Source organism: Erinaceus europaeus, chromosome 1 (assembly GCF_950295315.1).
Source record: "Erinaceus europaeus chromosome 1, mEriEur2.1, whole genome shotgun sequence".
NCBI lineage: Eukaryota > Metazoa > Chordata > Mammalia > Eulipotyphla > Erinaceidae > Erinaceus > Erinaceus europaeus.
In genome coordinates this window covers 89,512,494-89,531,932 of record NC_080162.1, presented here as the reverse complement: position 1 = coordinate 89,531,932, position 19,439 = coordinate 89,512,494, and the positions used below count along the sequence as shown (strand labels likewise).

The following is a 19,439-nucleotide window of genomic DNA, read 5'->3' as shown; positions in this document are numbered from 1 at the left end:
AGGAGCAGTAAAATGATGCTGTGGTGTCTCTCATCTTCAGATCTCTCCCCCCTCCAACTAAAAGAAAAGTTACATAAATTAAATAAAATATAGCATCCCCCCTACACTGGAGAATAAAGGTTCATGTTTAGTCAGCTTCAGAGGACATACAGCTGACCAGACAAGACTGAAATGTGAATGACAAAGCAGAAGCAATCAGTTACAGTGATAAACACATAAAAGATCACTTTCCTTTTTTTAGTCGATAGGACAGAGAGAAATTGAGAGAGAAGGGTGAGATAGAGAAGGAGAGAGAAAGATAGACACCTGAAGACCTGCTTCACCACTTGTGAAGCATCTCCCCTGCAGGGGGGTGGGGGCCTGGAATCCAGATCCCTGCGTGGGTCCCTGCACATTGTACTATGTGTGCTTAACTCAGTGTACCACCACCTGGCCCTTGATGACTGAGCAATTTTCTATAGCAACTCCAGCTCTTTTTCTATTTTTAATTCAGTAATGTAACACAATGAGCTGTGCTGTTTTCATTCAGAAAAAAATATAAATTATAATTTAAGAGTTGTAAACTCATATATACACACATTCAACCCATATCTATGACCTTGGGAGAACTATGGTGGTTACCAGTAGAGGAGGGTAGGGGTACAGAAATTTGGTGATTGAAGTGGTGTGGAATTATATCCCTATTATCTTATAATCTTGTAAATTACTATTAAACCACTAATAAAATAAAAAAAGAGTTGTGGGGGTCGGGCAGTAGTGCAGTGGGTTAAGCTCATGTGGTACAAGGCGCAAGGACCAGTGTAGGGACCCCGGTTCGAGCCCTTGGCTCCCCACCTGCCAGGGAGTCGCTTCACAGGTGGTGAAGCAGGTCTGCAGGTGTCTATCTTTCTCTCCTCCTTTCTGTCTTCCACGCCTCTCTAGATTTCTCTCTGTCCTATCCAACAACAAATGACATCAACAACAATAACCACAACAAGGCTACAACAACTAGGGCAACAAAAGGGGGAAAAAATGGCCTCCACGAGCAGTGGATTCATGGTGCAGGCACGGAGCCCCAGCAGTAACCCTGGAGGCGGAAAAAAAAAAAAAAAAAAGAGTTGTATACTTGACTATAAGAATATTATCCTTTAATTTTTACTTTTTTATATTTACTTAATTTTTTTTTTTTGCCTCCAGGGTTATTACTGGGGCTCTGTGCCTGCACTACGAGTCCACTGTTCCTGGAGGCCATTTTTTTCCATTTTGTTGCCCATGTTGTTACTATTGTTGTTATTGTTGTTGGATAGGACAGAAAGAAATGGAGAGAGGAGGGGAAGACAGAGCGGGGGAGAGAAAGATAGATACCTGCAGACTTGCTTCACCACTTGTGAGCTTGTAAAGCAACCCCTCTGCAGGTGGGGAGCTGGGGGCTCAAGTATGGGTCCTTGTGCTTTGTACCATGTGCGCTTAACCTGCTGTGCTACTGCCCAGCCCCCTATCCTTTATATTTTAGTTCAGGTTAAACATTTAAAAATTCCCCAGGGTGGACAAATCAGAAATTCCAGGAAACATAATCCCCAGGAAGTTAATGCTTTCCTAACAAATGGGACAGCTCAGCTTTGCCTGTTCTCCGTTTACCCTTTGTCCTCTCTTAAACATGGCTGTTGCCACTAGAATAGCCACTAGAATAAGGACTGTCTTTCATGGGCTCCCCAGAAGCAAATATCAAGATTCATCTTGATGGTGATGGCTTGGAAACGTTCCCAAGAAAAAAATGGATATGAGAGTAGAGGAAGGAAAAGAGGCCAGTAAGGGTGTGACATCTATCAAGGTCCCACAGAGATGGTTCTAGAGACAAGTCTAGGTGGCTCTTCAAAGTTGACCCCATAAGCCAAGTGAGTTAGAGAATGTGCTCTATGATCATGAGTTAAGAACTAGTGGGTGGACTGGACAGTGGTGCCATGTGCAAGGACCCAGGATCAAGCCCACAGTCCTCACCTACAGGAAGAAAGCTTCATGAGTGATGAAAAGGTGCTGCTGGTCTCTATCTATCTATCTCTCTATCTCCCCTTTATTCTTTTTTTTTTTAAGTTTGATTTAGTTTTTTTTTAATTTTATTTATTTATTTATTTTGTTGCCCTTGTTGTTTTCTCCCCTTTATTCTTAGTTTCTGCCTCTATCCAATAAAATAAATTTTTAAAAAGATGTGTTAAAAAATAACTACTGGGGCTGCCTAGAGGATTGAATTATACTGGTACTGTGGCTACAGCATTGAATTATCAAGCATAAGGTCCTGAGTTCAATCCCCAGCACTGCATGTGCCAGAGTAATGCTCTGGTTCTCATTCTCTCTCTTATTCTCTCTCTCTCTCTCTCCTAGCCCCCCTCTCAGTCCACCATCTTCCCCCCAACCATCCAGAGAGAAATCCTAGCCCCCCTCTCATTAATGAATAAATAACTTTTAAAGAACTAGTGGGGGAGGGGACTAGACAGTAGCACAGTTAAGCACACATGTCGCAAAGCGTAAGGACTGGCATAAGGATCCTGGTTCAAACTCCTGGCTCCCCACTTGCAGAGAGGTCACTTCACAAGCGGTGAAGCAGGTCTGCAAGTGTCTGTCTTTCTATACCCCCGCCCTGGTTTTCTCCTCTCTCGGTTTCTCTCTGTCCTATCCAACAGCAATAACAATAACAATGATAAACAACAAGGGCAACAAAAGGGGGGGGGAAGCCTCCAGGAGCAGTGAATTTGTAGTGCAGGCACCGAGCCCCAGCAATAACCCTGGAGATAAAAAATTTTTTAAAAAGAACTAGTTGGGTGGGAGACACATACATTTCCATGTGCTGTGTGTAGGTAGAGTAGGTTGCATCGGCCTTACAAAAGTTTTTTGATAAAGAGATACTGATACTAGGTATTGGAACAGAAAGTATACTGGGAGCCAGTGTGCATAGATGTGGTAGAAGGATCACAGGGATATAGGGAAGGCACTGACATCATCTGCTACAAGGATGAGAGTCACACAAGGAGAGTGGCAGAGGAAGTGAGAAGGAGCACCTGCACCAGCCCTTCAGTGTTCCTCACTCTCCCACCCCAACCAAGAGTCAATTCCTTTCTGACCAAATTAGGATTCAGTTTTTGTTCTTGCAACTAAATTAAATCCTAACTGATATATTGGGTAAAGGAAGGGAAGAACGAGTTGTTGTGGAGGAGGAATAACATGTGATACTCCTCACCACAACCTTGAAAGGTAGGTGATTGTGCAGATAAAAAAGATAAAAAATTACAAGAGGAGACATCACCTGACTGTGGCCACACAGCAAGTCAGTGGGAAAGGCAGATTTCAGCCTGGTATCTCAGTTGTCTGTTACTGTGTACTGAGTTACCACAGATACAGTAGCTTAAAGTTATACACATTTAGCTAAATTTTCAACTTCAGGATATCAATAAGCTAAAATCAAGGTGTTGATCAGGGTTGAGGTCTCATCTGAACCTCAAGTGGAGAAGGATCCATTTTCAAATTTCTGTGACTGTTGAAAGAATATCAATTCCTTGAAGGTTGCTGGACTAAATTCAGTTCTTAGATGTTTGTTGGTGGGAAGTCAACCTTATTTCCTTGTCTTTCCAGCATAGCAGTTTGCTTCATCAGAGTTAGCAAGAAGTCACAATCTTATGTAACCAAATCCAGGAAATGACATTCCATCATCTTTGTCATACTCACTAGAAGCAAATCAGTAATTGCCACCCAGTCTCAAGGAGAAGAGATTATAAAAGGGCACGAATACCAGAAGGCAGACATCACTTGGAGACATTCTAAAGACTTCTTGCCACATCCAACTCTATTTAATTTCAGATATTTCTGCAGTCTGAGACATCACACTCACCAATGGATTTAGATATCCATTTCTGACCAAGTACTAAAGAATTGAGGAGATAACTCGCCCACAGTATAAACATAAAAGGTATGGGTACTTATTTAGCCCCAGAGATCCATATGCCCTTCTTTCCACTTCTATCACTCACTAGTTCACCCAGCACCCAATTTACCTCCCACAGCATAATCTAGGAATGAAACCAGACCCTCATTCCATACCCAACCCCAATCTGGGAAACAGGCATGTCTTTCTTTTTGGAACCTACCTACCCAATTCCAGAAGGAATTCCCTGACTTGGGGGTGGAAGGGTACATAATCTCCTCTTCTCTGAGTATAAATGAACCTGTGGGTGTTATTATATGTTAAAAGGGAGGTAATCCTGAATGGACCTGGCCTAAGCAGGTGAATCCACTGAAAGGATGACACTTTGTTGACTGTTCACAGATCTGCATACCAACACTCCAACTTTCTTGCAACAAAGCAAACATCAACTGCTGATGGTGTCATGTAGCAAAAAGCTTCAGACAGACTGACTCTAGGAGTAGAGCTCTACACAAAATTAAATAAATTCTACCCACTACCTGTGAACTTGGAAGAGAACCTCAAACCCCCAATCTCTTGACTTCATTTCAGGTGAGGTCCCAAGTAAAGAATTTGCTCACACTGTGCCCTGACTTCTGACCAATGAAAACTGTGAGATGATAAAATCTTTATTTGTTGCAATAAAATACATTTTAAGTTGCTATGTTCATCTCAGTGTATAACACAGAAATAAAGGGCTAAAACACTGAGTTTTGAATATAAATATATTCAATATATATAAATATAAAGATATGGTTGGGGGGTACAGCATAATGATTATGCAAAGGGACTTTCATGCCTGAGGTTCAAAAGTCCCAGGTTCAGTCACCCATTACCTTAAGTTGGAGCTGAGCAGTGCTCTTACGGAAAAAAGAAGAAGAAGAAGAAGAAGAAGAAGAAGAAGAAGAAGAAGAAGAAGAAGAAGAAGAAGTTGAAGAAGAAGAAGAAGTTGAAGAAGAAGAAGAAGAAGAAGAAGAAATAAGTTATCTCAATAATCTATTTAGTGATCCCATGCTTAAATAATATTTCAATATGGAGTATGTATTAAACAAAACATACTATATTAGTCAATTTCACCTGCTTATTTTTAAAGAAATCTTTTATTATTTTTATTTATTTTTTGGATAGAGACAGCCAGAAACTGAGAGGGAAGGGGGTGATAGGGAAAGAGACAGACACCTGCAGCCCTACTTCACCACTCGCAAAGTTTTCCCACTGCAGGTGGGAACCGGGGATTTGAATCTGGGTCCTTGTGCATTGTAACATGTGCACTCAACCAGGTGAGCCACCACCTGGCCCCGCCTGCTTTTTATTTCTTTTAAGTATTTTTAAAAGATTAATTTTTATTATTAAATGTGAGAGAGTTTCATATGTATCAACAAGAAACAGGAAAGAGAGAGAGAGATGGAAAACAAAACAGCACTTGAGTACATGTGGCTCCAGAGATCAAACCAGAAACCTCAGAAATGAACTTCTGATGCTTCAGCCAAAATCCCTCTCTTGAAGGGCAGGGGGGCATCCAGACTCCTAAATCACTCCTCATCCATTGACTTCTGGCTTCGGGGTGGAGCGTGCCAGGCAGTTGTACCCAGTCTACAGTTCAACTATCTCCCCAGCTACTCAATGTTACTGTCAGATACAGTTTAACTATATATGTGATTTGTAATATTTTCCACTGAATAATAGGGAAATTATTCCTGGCCTAAAGGATGCAGAAGATGGCCATATGACTCAAAGCCATACATTTCATTTCTGTAAGACTGGAATAATAATTGCAGTTTCAATAAGAAGACTGTAGAATACTTGGCCCAGAGTAAGTGCTCAGTTGATGCTGGGTGCGCCGCTATGTTCCATCGCTGGGGAGCCAGAGACGACCCGAACTGCCCCTGCGGCTACAGACAGACTATGACCCACATAGTCAATGACTGCCACCTCTCCAGATTCAAAGGAGGTCTCGAAACTTTACATCAGGCTCAACCTGACGCTGTTGACTGGCTACAGAAGAAGGGCAAATGCTAGAAGAAGAAGAACCATCATTATTAAAAACAGTATTTGTAAAGCAGAAGTCCTTTTTTGTATCCAAGTCCTAGTGTCCAATGCCCTCTCTAATCAGTCCTACAGTAGAGACACTCAATAAATAGAACATGCCACCTTGACAAAGCTCTTTGGAACAATTCTCCCCTTCACAACATGCTTGGAAAGCAGGTCGTTGTGTGAAGATACTGAACTTCAACTGACAAAACAATCTCTTTTAGGCTACACTAGGACCAGGAAAAGAGCCCAGTGTTGACCACTTAGGCTGAGCCTTGAGTTCCTACAAGACTGCGGTCACGCTTTCCAGTTCCTAGCACAGACTATGTCCCAATCCCAGGTTCACAACTCCTAACTAAGTGCCCTCAATGGATTACTGCAGAATGAGATGCAAAAAACTGTCCTGGTCAAGATTTGTGCCAGGAATAATTCATGTAAGTCACCTGAAGCCAAGTAAGTGCCTTTTTTTTTTTTTCTTTTTTCTTTGTCAAAGAAGCTCCAGCCAAAATCCCTCTCTTGAGGGGCAGAGGAGATCCGGATTCCTTAATCACTTCTCATCCATTGACCTCTGGCTTGGGGGGGGGGGGGGTGCCGGGCAGTTGTATCCAGTCTCCAGACATCACCTCCAACCCCCAACAGAGTCAGGAATAGAAACCACCGCCTCAGGCCGCCCAGCGGCCTCCCTCCCTCCACCGGCAACGATCAATGCGGCCTCAGCCGCGGGGGATAGAGAAAGACGGGGAAGGAGGGGGCAGCGGGACCTCGGGCTGCTGCTAGACTCGGCGGAGCCGCCGGGCAGAGGAGCCGGGGCACGACCAGTGACTCCCAGTCTTGGAGCCTTTGGGGACCCAGGAGCCCAGAGGGCCCCGGGTAGGTTCCTGGACAGGTAAGGTGGCCTACCTGAGGGAGGGGGCGGGTCCAAGGAAGGGGCGGAGGTGCAAGAGTGGAAAGGGAGGGGGGAATCCCAGGTTTGGTTAGGGCCAGGGCTCCCTCTGTACAACGACATGCCTGCCCCAGGGAGAGAGTCATGTGAGGTGACCCATTTTGGGGCCTGGTCCTTTTTGTTCATCTGTGAAATGGGATTAGAAAGCACTGTTGTTGGCATTAAGTGTCCAGAGAGCCCCGAGAACTTACCAACACTTACTAGGTGTGTGGAGAGTGAATTTGGGAAAAAAGGTAAAGAAAATGTGTGTGTGTGTGTGTGTGTGTGTGTGTGTGTGTGAGAGAGAGAGAGAGAGAGAGAAAGAGAGAGAGAGAAATAAAAAAGAAAGAGGCCTACTTTCCCTGCCATGTGTCCTGTATGTACTAGTGAGATAATTTTGAACAAATAATTCCACCTTTCTTACAGATACTCAGATTCTTGTCTGGAACTGCTTGTTGAGTTATCTCACTTCACATAGCAGGCAGGCAAATTTTGGGAAGAGGAAGGAATTTGCCCAACCTTCTGCAGCTGATAGGTAGTGGAAAGGGATTAGAAACTTCATCTTGGGGAGCCAACAATACCAGGTGGAGGGATGGGGGTGATTTTTTTTTTTTTTTTTTTTTTTGTGCACCAATGAGGGGCCAGGGGTCTATGTCGCCAACAAACATCTTGCCCCATTAAATATTCACAACCTGTCCTAAAAGGATGATATACATTCCCCAATTTGCTGTTGGGAACCCAAAGCTCTGAAGAGGGGGAATGGATTCACTCAAGGTTGACAGTAGAGACAGAGTCAAAATTAGAACCTAGGTCTGGTCAGAAGAAAATGCAAGTGACCAACAATTTACTGAACATCTCTTCTGGTCCAGGGGCTCTGCATACATCCCTTTGTCAGAAGTGTTATTATCTCTATCCTATCGATAAGAGAGCTAAAGCCCAGAGCAGGAGGAGACAGGTCTGAGTTTATACAAGTGACAAAGCTAACAGTGCAGCCTGACCCATTCAATGCTAAACCAGGTAAGTAAAGAGCAACTTAATCACTCCCTTCCAGAGAAGGCCAGCTGCACACTCCACTTTCCTGGTTCACCCTGCAGAAGCAGGCATCACTGAACTTGTGTAGCAGATGAAATTACTGAAGGTCAGGCTTTAACTCCTGCAGAGCTTGCAGACTGGAGGCAGTGAAAGAGTGTAAAATACCCTGAGCAAACATTAAGGATGAGCTGGTTCATAACCTACCTTAATCCTCCAGTCTTTCTTAGGGACTAGGGGTTGGGTGGATAGGTCCTGTTGTCTACATTGTGTGGTTCTAGAGGAAAGCAGCTGCCTCAAGGTTGCAGGTCATCTAAGGAAAAGATAAACGAAGGCTTGCTGGAGTCCTGTGGATAGTGAAATAGGAAGACAATTTACTCCTTTCTGGAACTTAGACCTGATAAAGACATTAGGTCATTTAATCTTTTTAACCACAGAGGAAGATATTTTTATCTCCATTTGATAAGAATCTCAGAAACATGGCAAGACTTGACCAAGGTCACATGAGGGAGTCAAATCCAAGGGCAAGTCTGAATGATTCTACAATGCATTAAATAGTCTAAACCAATGGCTCCCAAGCTTGACTTTGCATTAGAATTGCCCACTAGACGGGGCCAGGGAAATAGCTCACTTGGGTACTGAACTACTTTGCCATGTGTCACCCAAGTTTGAGCCCAGTCCCCGCTGCACTGAAGGAAGCTTCAGTGCTGTGGTCTCTTTCCTTCTTCCTTGGCCTCTCTCCACACCCCAGAAGTCTTGCTCCTGCAATTCTAGAGCAGCCTGAGAATTTGCACATTTAACAAGTTACCTGATGGAGACACTGTACAATGGTTATGCAAAATGTCTTTCATATCTGAGGTTCTGTGCAACCAGGTTCAATTTCCAGCACCACCATAAGCCAGAGCTGAGCAGTGCTATGGTGAGAGAGAGCGAGAGCTAGAGAGAGAGAGAGAGAGATCCCCAAGTGATGCTGATGCCTGGGCACATCACACTGTGAGGACGACTGCCTTAACTGGTTCACCCAACCACCTGCTGGCATGCACCACCCCTATTCTGCAGAGGAGGAAACAGCCTCAGGTACTCACATGACCAAAATCTCACAGTAGTTTTCTGAACGTAAGTAAAAGCACTCATCAGATGCCAGAACACTTGACCATGCAACCGTTTTTATAAGCTTCCAAGGCACAGCTTAGCCTCTGTTTATGTCAATGAAGTGGGGGTGTGGAGGCTCAAAGATTTGACCGCAGTGCCCCAGTGGGGGGGGGGGGGGACGAGAAATCGGTTTTCAAAACCGAGTCTGAGGTTCACTAGACACCTACCTCAAGCAGAACTTTTTTTTTTTTTTTTTTTTGCCTCCAGGGTTATTGCTGGCGCTCGGTGCCTGCACTACGAATCCACAGCTCCTGGAGGCTATTTATTCCCTTTTGTTGCCCTTGTTGTTTATCGTTGTTATTATTGTTGTTGCTGGCTAGGACAGAGAGAAAAGGAGAGAGGAGGGGAAGACAGAGAGGGAGAGAGAAAGATAGACACCTGCAGACCTGCTTCACTGCAGGTGGGGAGCCGGGGCTAGAACCGGCAACTTTATGCCAGTCCTTCCACTTTGAGCCATGGCCACTTAACGCGCTGTGCCCCGCCCATTTCAAGCAGAACTTCTAATATACTTGGCAGGAAGAGAGCACGGGGGGTTCCTGGAAAGGAGGTCCGGAACCCCCTCAGTGAGCCCCTCCTTGCCCACAGGCCTGAGCTCCTCCACCATGGTGAGCGAGTCCTCGGGGGCTGGCGTCGGCGCCCCCTGGCGGCGAAGCGACGAGGCACTGCAGGTGAACGTGGGCGGAGTGCGGCGGCGGCTGAGCGCACGCGCGCTGGCGCGCTTCCCGGGCACGCGCCTGGGCCGCTTGCAGGCGGCGGTGTCCGAGGAGCAGGCGCGTCGCCTGTGCGACGACTACGACGCGGCGGCGCGCGAGTTCTACTTCGACCGCCACCCGGGCTTCTTCCTGGGCCTGCTGCACTTCTACCGCACCGGCCACCTGCACGTGCTGGACGAGCTGTGCGTCTTCGCCTTCGGGCAGGAGGCGGACTACTGGGGGCTGGGCGAGGGCGCGCTGGCCGCATGCTGCCGCTCGCGCTACCTGGAGCGCCGGGTGGCGCGGCCGCGCGCCTGGGACGAGGACAGCGACGCGCCGAGCAGCGTGGACCCGGGCCCCGACGAGATCTCGGACGTGCAGCGCGAGCTGGCGCGCTACGGGGAGGCGCGCTGTGGCCGCCTGCGCCGTCGCCTCTGGCTCACCATGGAGAACCCCGGCTACTCGCTGCCCAGCAAGCTCTTCAGCTGCGTCTCCATCGGCGTGGTGCTCGCCTCCATCGCCGCCATGTGCATCCACAGCCTGCCCGAGTACCAGGCCCGCGAGGCGGCGGCCGCCGTGGCCGCGGTGGCGGCGGGCCGCAGCGCTGAGGAGGCGCGCGACGACCCGGTGCTGCGGCGCCTCGAGTACTTCTGCATCGCCTGGTTCAGCTTCGAGGTGTCCTCGCGCCTCCTGCTGGCGCCCAGCGCGCGCAGCTTCTTCTGCCACCCGCTCAACCTCATCGATATCGTGTCGGTGCTGCCCTTCTACCTCACGCTGCTGGCGGGCGCCGCGCTGGGCGGCGGGGGCAGCGCGGGCGGCACGGGCGACGCGGACGGCGACGAGCTGGGCGACGAGCTGGGCGACCTGGGCAAGGTGGTGCAGGTATTCCGCCTCATGCGCATCTTCCGCGTGCTCAAGCTGGCGCGTCACTCCACCGGGCTGCGCTCGCTGGGCGCCACGCTCAAGGTGGGCCGGGGGTGGGGTCAGGGGGTCCAGGTGACGACCTTTGCATCATTTCAGGTGTCCAGGTGACGACCTCTGTGCCACCTCAGGTGTCCAGGTGACAGCCTTTGTGTCACCTCAGGTGTCCAGGTGACAGCCTTTGTGTCATCTCAGGTGTCCAGGTGACAGCCTTTGTGCCACCTCAGGTGTCCAGGTGACGACCTCTGTGCCACCTCAGGTGTCCAGGTGACGACCTCCCTGCCCTCTCAGGTGTCCAGGTGAAAGCCTTTGTGTCATTTCAGGTGTCCAGGTGATGACCTCTGTGCCCTCTCAGGTGTCTAGGTGACGACCTCTCTGCTATCTCAGGTGTCTAGGTGACAACCTCTGTGCCATTTCAGGTGTCCAGGTGACGATCTCTGTGCCACCACAGGTGTCCAGGTGACGATCTCTGTGCCACCTCAGGTGTCCAGGTGACAGCCTTTGTGCCACCTCAGGTGTCCAGGTGACAGCCTTTGTGCCACCTCAGGTGTCCAGGTGACGACCTCTGTGCCACCTCAGGTGTCCAGGTGACGACCTCTGTGCCACCTCAGGTATCCAGGTGACGATCCCTGTGCCACCACAGGTGTCCAGGTGATGACCTTTGTGCCCTCTCAGGTTTACAGGTGATGACCTCTGTGCCATTTCAGGTGCAGGTTGACCTTTACACTATATATAATATACATATTTTACATTTACTTATATATGTATTATGCTTACTTATATTTTTATATATTTGTATTTTTATTTTATTATATGTATTGTAGATACATATTTAATTTGTTGCATAGAGACAGAGAGAAATCCAGAGGGAAGAGGGAGATAGGGAGTGAGAGGCTGGGATAGATAGCATAATGGTTATGCAAAGAGATTCTCATGCCTGAGACTCCGGAGTGTCAGGTTCAATCCCCTGCACCACCTACCATAAGCCAGAGTTAAGGAGTGTTCTGGTGGGGGGGAAAAAAAAGGAGAGAAACACCAGCAGCACTGCTTCATCACTCGTGAAGCTTCCTCCCTTCAGGAAGACCAGGGGCTTGAACCCGAGTCCACGCACACCTCAAGCAGGTGCACCACCTCTCACCCCCCCCCCCCCCAGTTTGACCTTTCCAATAGCCATGAAGAGGAAGGGCTTTCTGTCATCTTTATTTCCTGGGTAAGAAAAGTTAGATGCTGCTTCACTTGTCTTTATTTCTGGGAGTGAAATGGAAGAAGAAGGCCACTTTTTAATATGTCAGACATTAAATAACTGCATGAAATATGTAGAATGGGATGCTAACTGGCTACCCCACTGATCCTTTCTGGTGGCAGGGGCTGGAGGCAGCACAGAATTGTATGGGTCATCCTTCACAGGCCGAATCTAGCGATAGCCCGAACACTAACACTTGCTGTTAATTCTGTGTCGGGTTTATATCCATTATCGATTTCTCCTCAGGACAACTTCCTTAGGAAGATGCTGGTATTTATTCCCTTCCCATAACAAAGAACTTGAGGTAAAAGGGTTGGCTTTTAAAAGCTTGGTTGTGGTGCTTTAAGCAGCTTTCTTGTGGCAGACACCGCACTGGGAGTGAGGGTTAAATTATTGAGCCTGATTTTGAGAAGGGAAAGGAAATGTAGACAGTTTGGACAAAGGCCCTGGGGGAAAGAGCAGAGTGAGTGTTGAGAAGGGCCAGGGAGGAAAGGGAATACCAGGTGATGAGGTTCACGAGGCTCAAGGGCAGCCTGGAGCAATTGACCTGAGACTCCCCCAGGGGAAAAGAGTCTGTTTAGGGGCTAAATGGAAGAAGTTTACAGAGACTCCAAGGAGAGATGACAGTGTTGTGGGAGTTTCTTCAGTGATTAAAAGGAAGAACCCAGAGAAGAAGCCTCCTGAGCCTGATTCCAGCACCTCATGGTCTTTCTCTTAAGTTCAGTGAAGCCCTACTAAAGTTCCCTAGAAGGGGCTGAAAAATCCTTCCCACTCATGGTTTATTGGACCTCATAGTGTATCCTTGCAATGTCCCAGCAATTATTCCAGAAGAGTAATCAGCAAAGAATTATAGGGCAATGGACAGGTACAAAGAATTTCACTAGCCAGTCTCCCTATACTCACTGTCTTTCTAGGAAAAAGAGACCTTTTGCTGGTGTGCAGTAAGTGCAGCTTTTTCTGCCCTAATACATGTAAGAGGACTTGCCTACACTGTATGGGAAACTGGGAGCCTGATGCTCTGAGATTTTTCTACCAGGAAAGAGATGAGTATTGTTGAAGGCTGTCAGAGTCTAAGACACAGATACAAAATGTGAGGAGAGCCATGCTACTCAGATTAAGGCTTCTGTCCAGCAGCAGCTCTCTCATCACGTAGAAGCTTGCTAGAAATGCAGACTCTCTGGCCTTACCTTAGATTTACTCAGCTAGGCTGTCTTTGAAATAAGATCTTTACAGAGTTCTCCTCACATCACAAATTAAGAGACTGTGTTCAGACTCTTCACTGTTGGTATGTGGGATCAGATAATTCTTTGGTTTGGAGGTCATCCTCTATATTGTTAAGCATATGACAGTATTCCTGACCTCTACCCCTAGATGTCCTGGTGTTGACAGTCAAAAATGCCTCCCAACATTGGTAAATGTACCTGAAAAGAACAGACTTTCCCATACTTGAGAACTACAGCCCTAAGGCTTGACTTCAGGGGCAAAGCAAATATACACATACTTAGGTGGGCATAGTCTATGAAAGGTCTGGGGAGCACATGTCTCTTAGCATTCCTGAGAGGCAGAAAATAATTTTTTACTTGTCAGAAATGTGATAGATCAGTCAAAAGCACATGAAATCAAAGAACATGAGACCAACTCTTTGCATTGTGGTATATGAACTATGATTCTCTCTTAGTTCTCCAACAATGTAAACATCACAGACTCTATGAGCTGGCTGGTGCCTCTGGCATCCCCCACATTAGAAGAAGCAACTGTGACCTAAATGGTACCTTGAAATTAAGTCTGTGTTCAGTGCGAGGGGTATTGTAAATGAGAGATACTAGTTTGGAGTCAGTAGACCAAGATGTGGCACCAACTCTTCCTCTATGACTTTGGGTTTATCCCTTCTATTTTCCGGGCCTCAGTTTCCCCTATATGCTCAATTGCAAACCTATCAATCCATCCAGCTCTGACTTGGTTTCCTACATTCTCTTCCAGCACAGCTACCGAGAAGTGGGCATCTTACTGTTGTATCTGGCCGTGGGTGTGTCAGTGTTCTCTGGTGTGGCCTACACTGCTGAGAAGGAGGAGGATGTGGGCTTTGACACCATCCCAGCCTGCTGGTGGTGGGGCACAGTGAGCATGACCACCGTGGGCTATGGGGACGTGGTGCCAGTGACAGTGACTGGCAAGCTAGCAGCCTCAGGTTGCATCCTTGGGGGTATCCTGGTGGTCGCGCTCCCCATCACCATTATCTTCAACAAGTTCTCCCACTTCTATCGGCGTCAGAAGGCTCTGGAGGCAGCTGTGCGCAACAGCGACCACCAGGAGTTTGAGGACTTGCTGAGCAGCGTTAATGGGGTGTCAGACATGTCTCTGGAGACATCCCATGAGACATCCCAAGAAGGAAGGTCTACAGACCTGGAAGCCCAAGTCCCTGATAGACCTCCAAACTCTCAGATTTACTAAAACCAGGTCTCCAAACCCTACCTTTCTGCATCCCTAGAGTCAGCTGAAGCAGAGCTGAGATGCATCCTCTGCTTAAGTTCTTCATAGCTTGGCCTCTCATACTATCCACACCTGGCCTGAGAATTAAGTCCCAGAGGTTGCATTTCTTCTCCCAAAGACTTGGGACAGGAGTCTATGCACCTGGAGAGAAACCCAGAGATGTTTATAAATCAACCTCCAAGCCACCTGTGAAGCCAGCATGAGCCAGGGAAAGAGGATGCTAACAATTCCTGAGCACCTCCTTGTCTGCTAGTCATCTCACACTTGGTCCTGTGTTGTAAGGTGAGGATTAACCCTCATTTCACTAGTGAGGTAACTGAGGTTCCAAGAGGTGCCTCCATTTCACTGCTCACTGACAGCCACTGTCACCTGTGGAGAAGTGGTGGGACCAAGTTGGGAGTCTTGTTTATTGTCTACTAGGACCAGTAATACTTTCACTCCACCTCTCTTCTGACCTCATATAGTTGGCTTGTGGTTTTGGAGGGTTCTTGGGTTCCCAGAGTTAAGACATGATGTTTAAAACTTCTGTCAGAGCTAAGGAAGACTAGACAGAATTCCCTACTGGGAGCCCCGAACCTCAACTGTGATTCCTTTGCAAGAATTTCCACCCAGAGTCAGTTCTCAAAGATGAGGTCTGGGAGGAAGAAAGGGGGAGTGGCCTCCCTTCCTGGTGAGCAGGATTTCCTTTTCTATTTTATGTGACAGTACAGAGAAATTGAGAGGGGATAGGAGATAGAAAGAAAGACCCCTGCAGACCTGCTTCTTTGCTTGTGAAGCATCCTCCCCCCCAGCAGGTGGGGATCAGGGACTTGAAGCTGGGTCCTTGCACATTGTAAGATATACACTTAACTGGGTGTGCCACCACCCCACCCTGAGGTGAGTGGGGATTTTCTGTCTGCCTCAGAGTCCATGGGCAGAGCCACTACACCAGCTCGGCAGTCTTGTGAGTGGGATTTTCTAAACAGTCTCTTGCAGTGTCCTCCTGGGGCTAGATAGAGATGCAGAAAGGGCTCTGGTCTGATGTCTCCACCCAGCCATCCCAGAACCTGCAAGTTTGCGAACTAAGTAAGCAATGTTTATCAGGTATTGGAACATCTCTGTAAAGTGGGAAGATACCTGTTTTACTTCGCGGTTTTAGCCCATCTTCCAAATGGTCACAGTTCGTGCCCCAAAGAGAGATGACAGCCAATTAGAGTAGGGGAGGCACTGATTTAAAGCCAGTTTTTCTCTGAAGTAATAAGAGACTGCCACATACTGACACCCATCCCCCTCACTTACTCTGACCCCCCCCCCCACACACACACACATACACACAGGATTTTTCAACTTGGCTGTGACAGTTCCTTTCTGCCCCCCCGGAAGGCCTCTCGCCCTACCCAGGCAGATGCTTGAGACTCCAGTTCCTTTTGGTCAGCTCCATTGCCCTCATCATAGTTGGGGCACAGAGCTGTCATACTTACTGCTGTATCCCTTCCCCATAGGCTGAGCGAGTGGAGAGGAAAGGGTTCTGTAGCCCTTTTCACCTCCTGTTGGTAGAACAGTCATCCTGTACTGTCATTGCTTCATGTGGCTCTGTCTGTCCCACCACACTGTCAAGCTGGAAGACCTAGTCCTATTGAGCCCAGGCCTGGTGCACAGTAGGCATTTAGTAATGCTGAACGATTCAGCCGATGTGTAGTGCTTACTTTGAACCATGTACTGGGGGGAAATAGTACATAGCAGGAGAGGAGAAGATCCTGTCCTAGTGAGTGTAGACAAGGCAAAAAAATAGAACATTTCAGTTCTTCCCCCCCCCCCCATTTTTCAGAGCCTTCACAATGACTTCCTTGTAGATTTCTTTACTCATTGAATGAATATCTATTGGGAGAGCCATAAGCTGGGATTCCACATGTGGCTCACAGACATGTTCTGCTTAGCTGAATAAGTACATTTAGCTTATATTTTCAACTTGAATAGCTTCAGGTGATGCATGTACTCTCCAGTTCCCCATAATGGCCTCCCCCTGCACCCCACCCCATACACAAACACCACTGTGTATTCCAACCATAGCTCAGGTTGACTTTTCTACATGGCCTTCAGTTTTTAACTGCTTACTAAATTCTAATGATAAAAATGGCAAATAATATATATGTGTATATGTATATGCATATCTATACTTGTGAAGCTTACAGACTAATTTTAACCCAAGAGTCACATATATAGGCAATAATGAACTCTACCTAAGTACAGGGAATTGTATGTATAATGCTGTGGGGACCACTAATCAAGATGACCAGAGAAGACTTTTCTGGAAAAGTGGTAACAATCTGTGACTGTATGGATATCTAATTAGACAATTAAGATTGCAGGAGGTGTATTCCAAGCAAAGGGAACAACACATGTGAAGGCTTCATGTTATACACAGGGCCTTGTGTGTAGCTGGACCCCAGATAGAAGCACACAGCAACCTTCCCACATGTTCATCTCTTAGTGGAATAGAGACCAGGAGGGCTACATGCACCTCCCTGTGGTCTTGCTGAACAAACCCAGGAGTCAGGTAGCTTTCAGACTTTATGATGCCACAGACAAGTTCTTGATGTCAGTCTGGGGAAAGTTCAGGCGAGGATCATGGCTATGTGACCCTTGTGGGAAAGCAGCAACTCCCACTCTCATGCATCAGTGGAAATCGTCATGCAGGTGAAGAGTCTGGGCCTGGGGACATGCCCATGCTGAATGACTGGGCATGCTGAATGACTGGGGAGGTGGCTAATACATGGAATGCCTCAGAGTCCATTTATGCTTGGATTTGGTCTCAAGCTTGGATTTGACACAAGTTGTCAGTGGTAGGAATCTATCTGGAACTAACTTGGTCAGAAGGTTACTTCATTAGCCTCAATATCTGAAGTGACAAAAACTGTTAGAATTAACGCATTTTGATTGCAAGCAACAGAAACTGACATTAAAAAATGAGTTTATTAGAATGTTCATTTCTTTCCTGTGGCTTAAAAGCAATAAAATTTATCCTCTCATAGTTCTGGAAGCCAGAAATCAAAAAGCAAGGTGCCAGCATGCAAGGCCATTCTCCCACTGGAAGCCATAAAAGTGGACCCTCTCCTTCCTTCTAGCTGTTGGTGACCGCTGGCATTCCTTGGCCTTTCTTACTTTGTGATCCTGCCTCAGTCATCTCCTAAATCTCCTAGTGTCTTTCTCTTGTTTGTAATGACATTTGTGCCCACTTGTATAATTGAAAATGAACTCAAAACCCTTAATCATATCTTCAAAAAAGATCCTTTCTCCAGATAAAGTAACATTTATGAGTTCCAGCAATTAGAATATAGACATATCTCTGGGGGCTTGGCTAAGTTCAGTCAAAAGAAATTCTGGAGGGCAGGTGGTAGCACAGCAGGTTAAGTACACATGTTGCAAAGCACAAGGACTGGTGTAAGGATCCTGGTTTGAACCCCAGCTTCCCACCTGCAGGGGGATCACTTCATAAGCATTGAAACAGGTCTGCAGGTGTCTCCCTCACCCTCTCTGTCTTCCCCCTCCTCTCTCCATTTCTCTGTCTTATCCAACAGCAATAACAATAATGACAAAAACAAAAGCAACAAAAATGGCCTCCTGGAGCAGTGGATTTGTAGTGTAAACACTGAGCCCCAGCAATAACCCTGGAGAAAAAAAAGGAAAAAATTGCTGACTGACCAATACACAGGGGATACAGGGACCAGGTGAAGCTTGAGAAGTAAATAGCAAGGCCTTTAAACCTTCTGTTTGGGACACTGCCATTCAAATAGTCCACCTCCATTTACTTTTCTTCCTTCTATTATTCTGCTCACAGGTCTAGTCCTAGGAGAGAGAGGCTGATTTGCTTTGGGTCCTGTGTCTCTTGGTGGGAGGAGGGCACAGTACCTGTGTTCATATCTGCAACAGACACAACAGACAACATGGGGTGGTAGAAAGATTGTGATGTCACCAAGCTGAAGAGGAGGGATGTTAATTCCCACGTTTGCCCATTATATTCCACTCACTGGTCACTTACCACATACACACTTTCTTTTATATACACTTTCTGTGTTTATAACACAAGGAAACTATCATATAACCAAAAATGTCTTTTTTTTAAAGGCTTATGTAATTCCACTATTGCTAGCAGATTATTTCCTTTTTACATTTAAAAGGGAGAGTGAAACAGAAGAGATAACACAGCACCTCTCATGCAAGGTGGGTGCTCCTATGTAGTGCCAGGGGCTCCTTGCACATGGTGAAATGTGTGCTTTACTGGGTAAGCAGTTTTATTTCCTAGTCCTACCCCACCCCTCCAGATTTCCTTTTTTGCTCACTCTTCAGACTCAGTGAATGTGATTTAGTCAATGTAGTAAACCAACTTGATATAGAACAGCAGTAACTAGAGAATCAAAGACTTGCAGGTACAGAACTAGTGAATACAGACATCCTTGAATTGACCAGTAAAGGAAAACTGTTACCCTCCCAGGCAATTGTAAAATGCTTACAGTGGGGAGTCGGGTGGTAGTACAGCAGGTTAAGTACATGTGCAAAGTGCAAGGACCAGTGTAGGGACCCCAGTTTGAGCCCCCAGCTCCCCACCTGCAGGGGAGTCGCTTCATAGGCGTTGAAGCAGGTCTGCAGGTGTCTTTCTCTCCTCCTCTCTGTCTTCTCTCTCAATTTCTCTGTCCTATCCAACAAGGAACGACATCAACAATAACAATAATAACCACAACAAGGCTACAACAACAAGGGTAACAAAAGGGGGGAAAATGGCCTCCAGGAGCAGTGGATTCATGGTGCAGGCACTGAGCCCCAGCAATAACCCTGGAGGCAAAGAAAAAAAAATGCTTATAGTGGTTGTTTCCTGGAACAGAGGAACAGCTAGTAGATGCTGAGACTGTAATGAGGAATACATATCTTAGCACAGCAGTTAAAATTGGATTTGCCTTCTTATTAAAATAAGCCATTATCACTTTCCAAGACTCAGCTAATTTTGTACTAGCATATAAGGGGAATTAATGGTATTTTGTGGAGGCACTAATC

The 19,439-nt window shown here is 46.7% G+C and overlaps 1 protein-coding gene and 1 long non-coding RNA gene across 2 annotated transcripts; both read left to right on the top strand.

Annotated features, from left to right (window-relative positions):
• Nucleotides 1–3,782: 3,782 nt before the first annotated feature.
• LOC132541916 (uncharacterized) lies at nucleotides 3,783–6,408 on the top strand. The gene is made up of 3 exons (XR_009553026.1): nucleotides 3,783–3,937; nucleotides 4,295–4,483; nucleotides 6,187–6,408. It is a non-coding gene; the product is annotated as an uncharacterized LOC132541916 (long non-coding RNA).
• A 2,449-nt stretch (nucleotides 6,409–8,857) lies between these two features.
• Nucleotides 8,858–16,843, top strand: KCNS1 (potassium voltage-gated channel modifier subfamily S member 1). Its single transcript, XM_060190651.1, has 2 exons — nucleotides 8,858–10,723; nucleotides 13,902–16,843. The coding sequence occupies exons 1-2, from the start codon at nucleotides 9,668–9,670 to the stop codon at nucleotides 14,370–14,372; spliced, it is 1,527 nt and encodes a 508-aa protein (XP_060046634.1). The 5' UTR covers nucleotides 8,858–9,667; the 3' UTR covers nucleotides 14,373–16,843.
• Nucleotides 16,844–19,439: the final 2,596 nt, after the last annotated feature.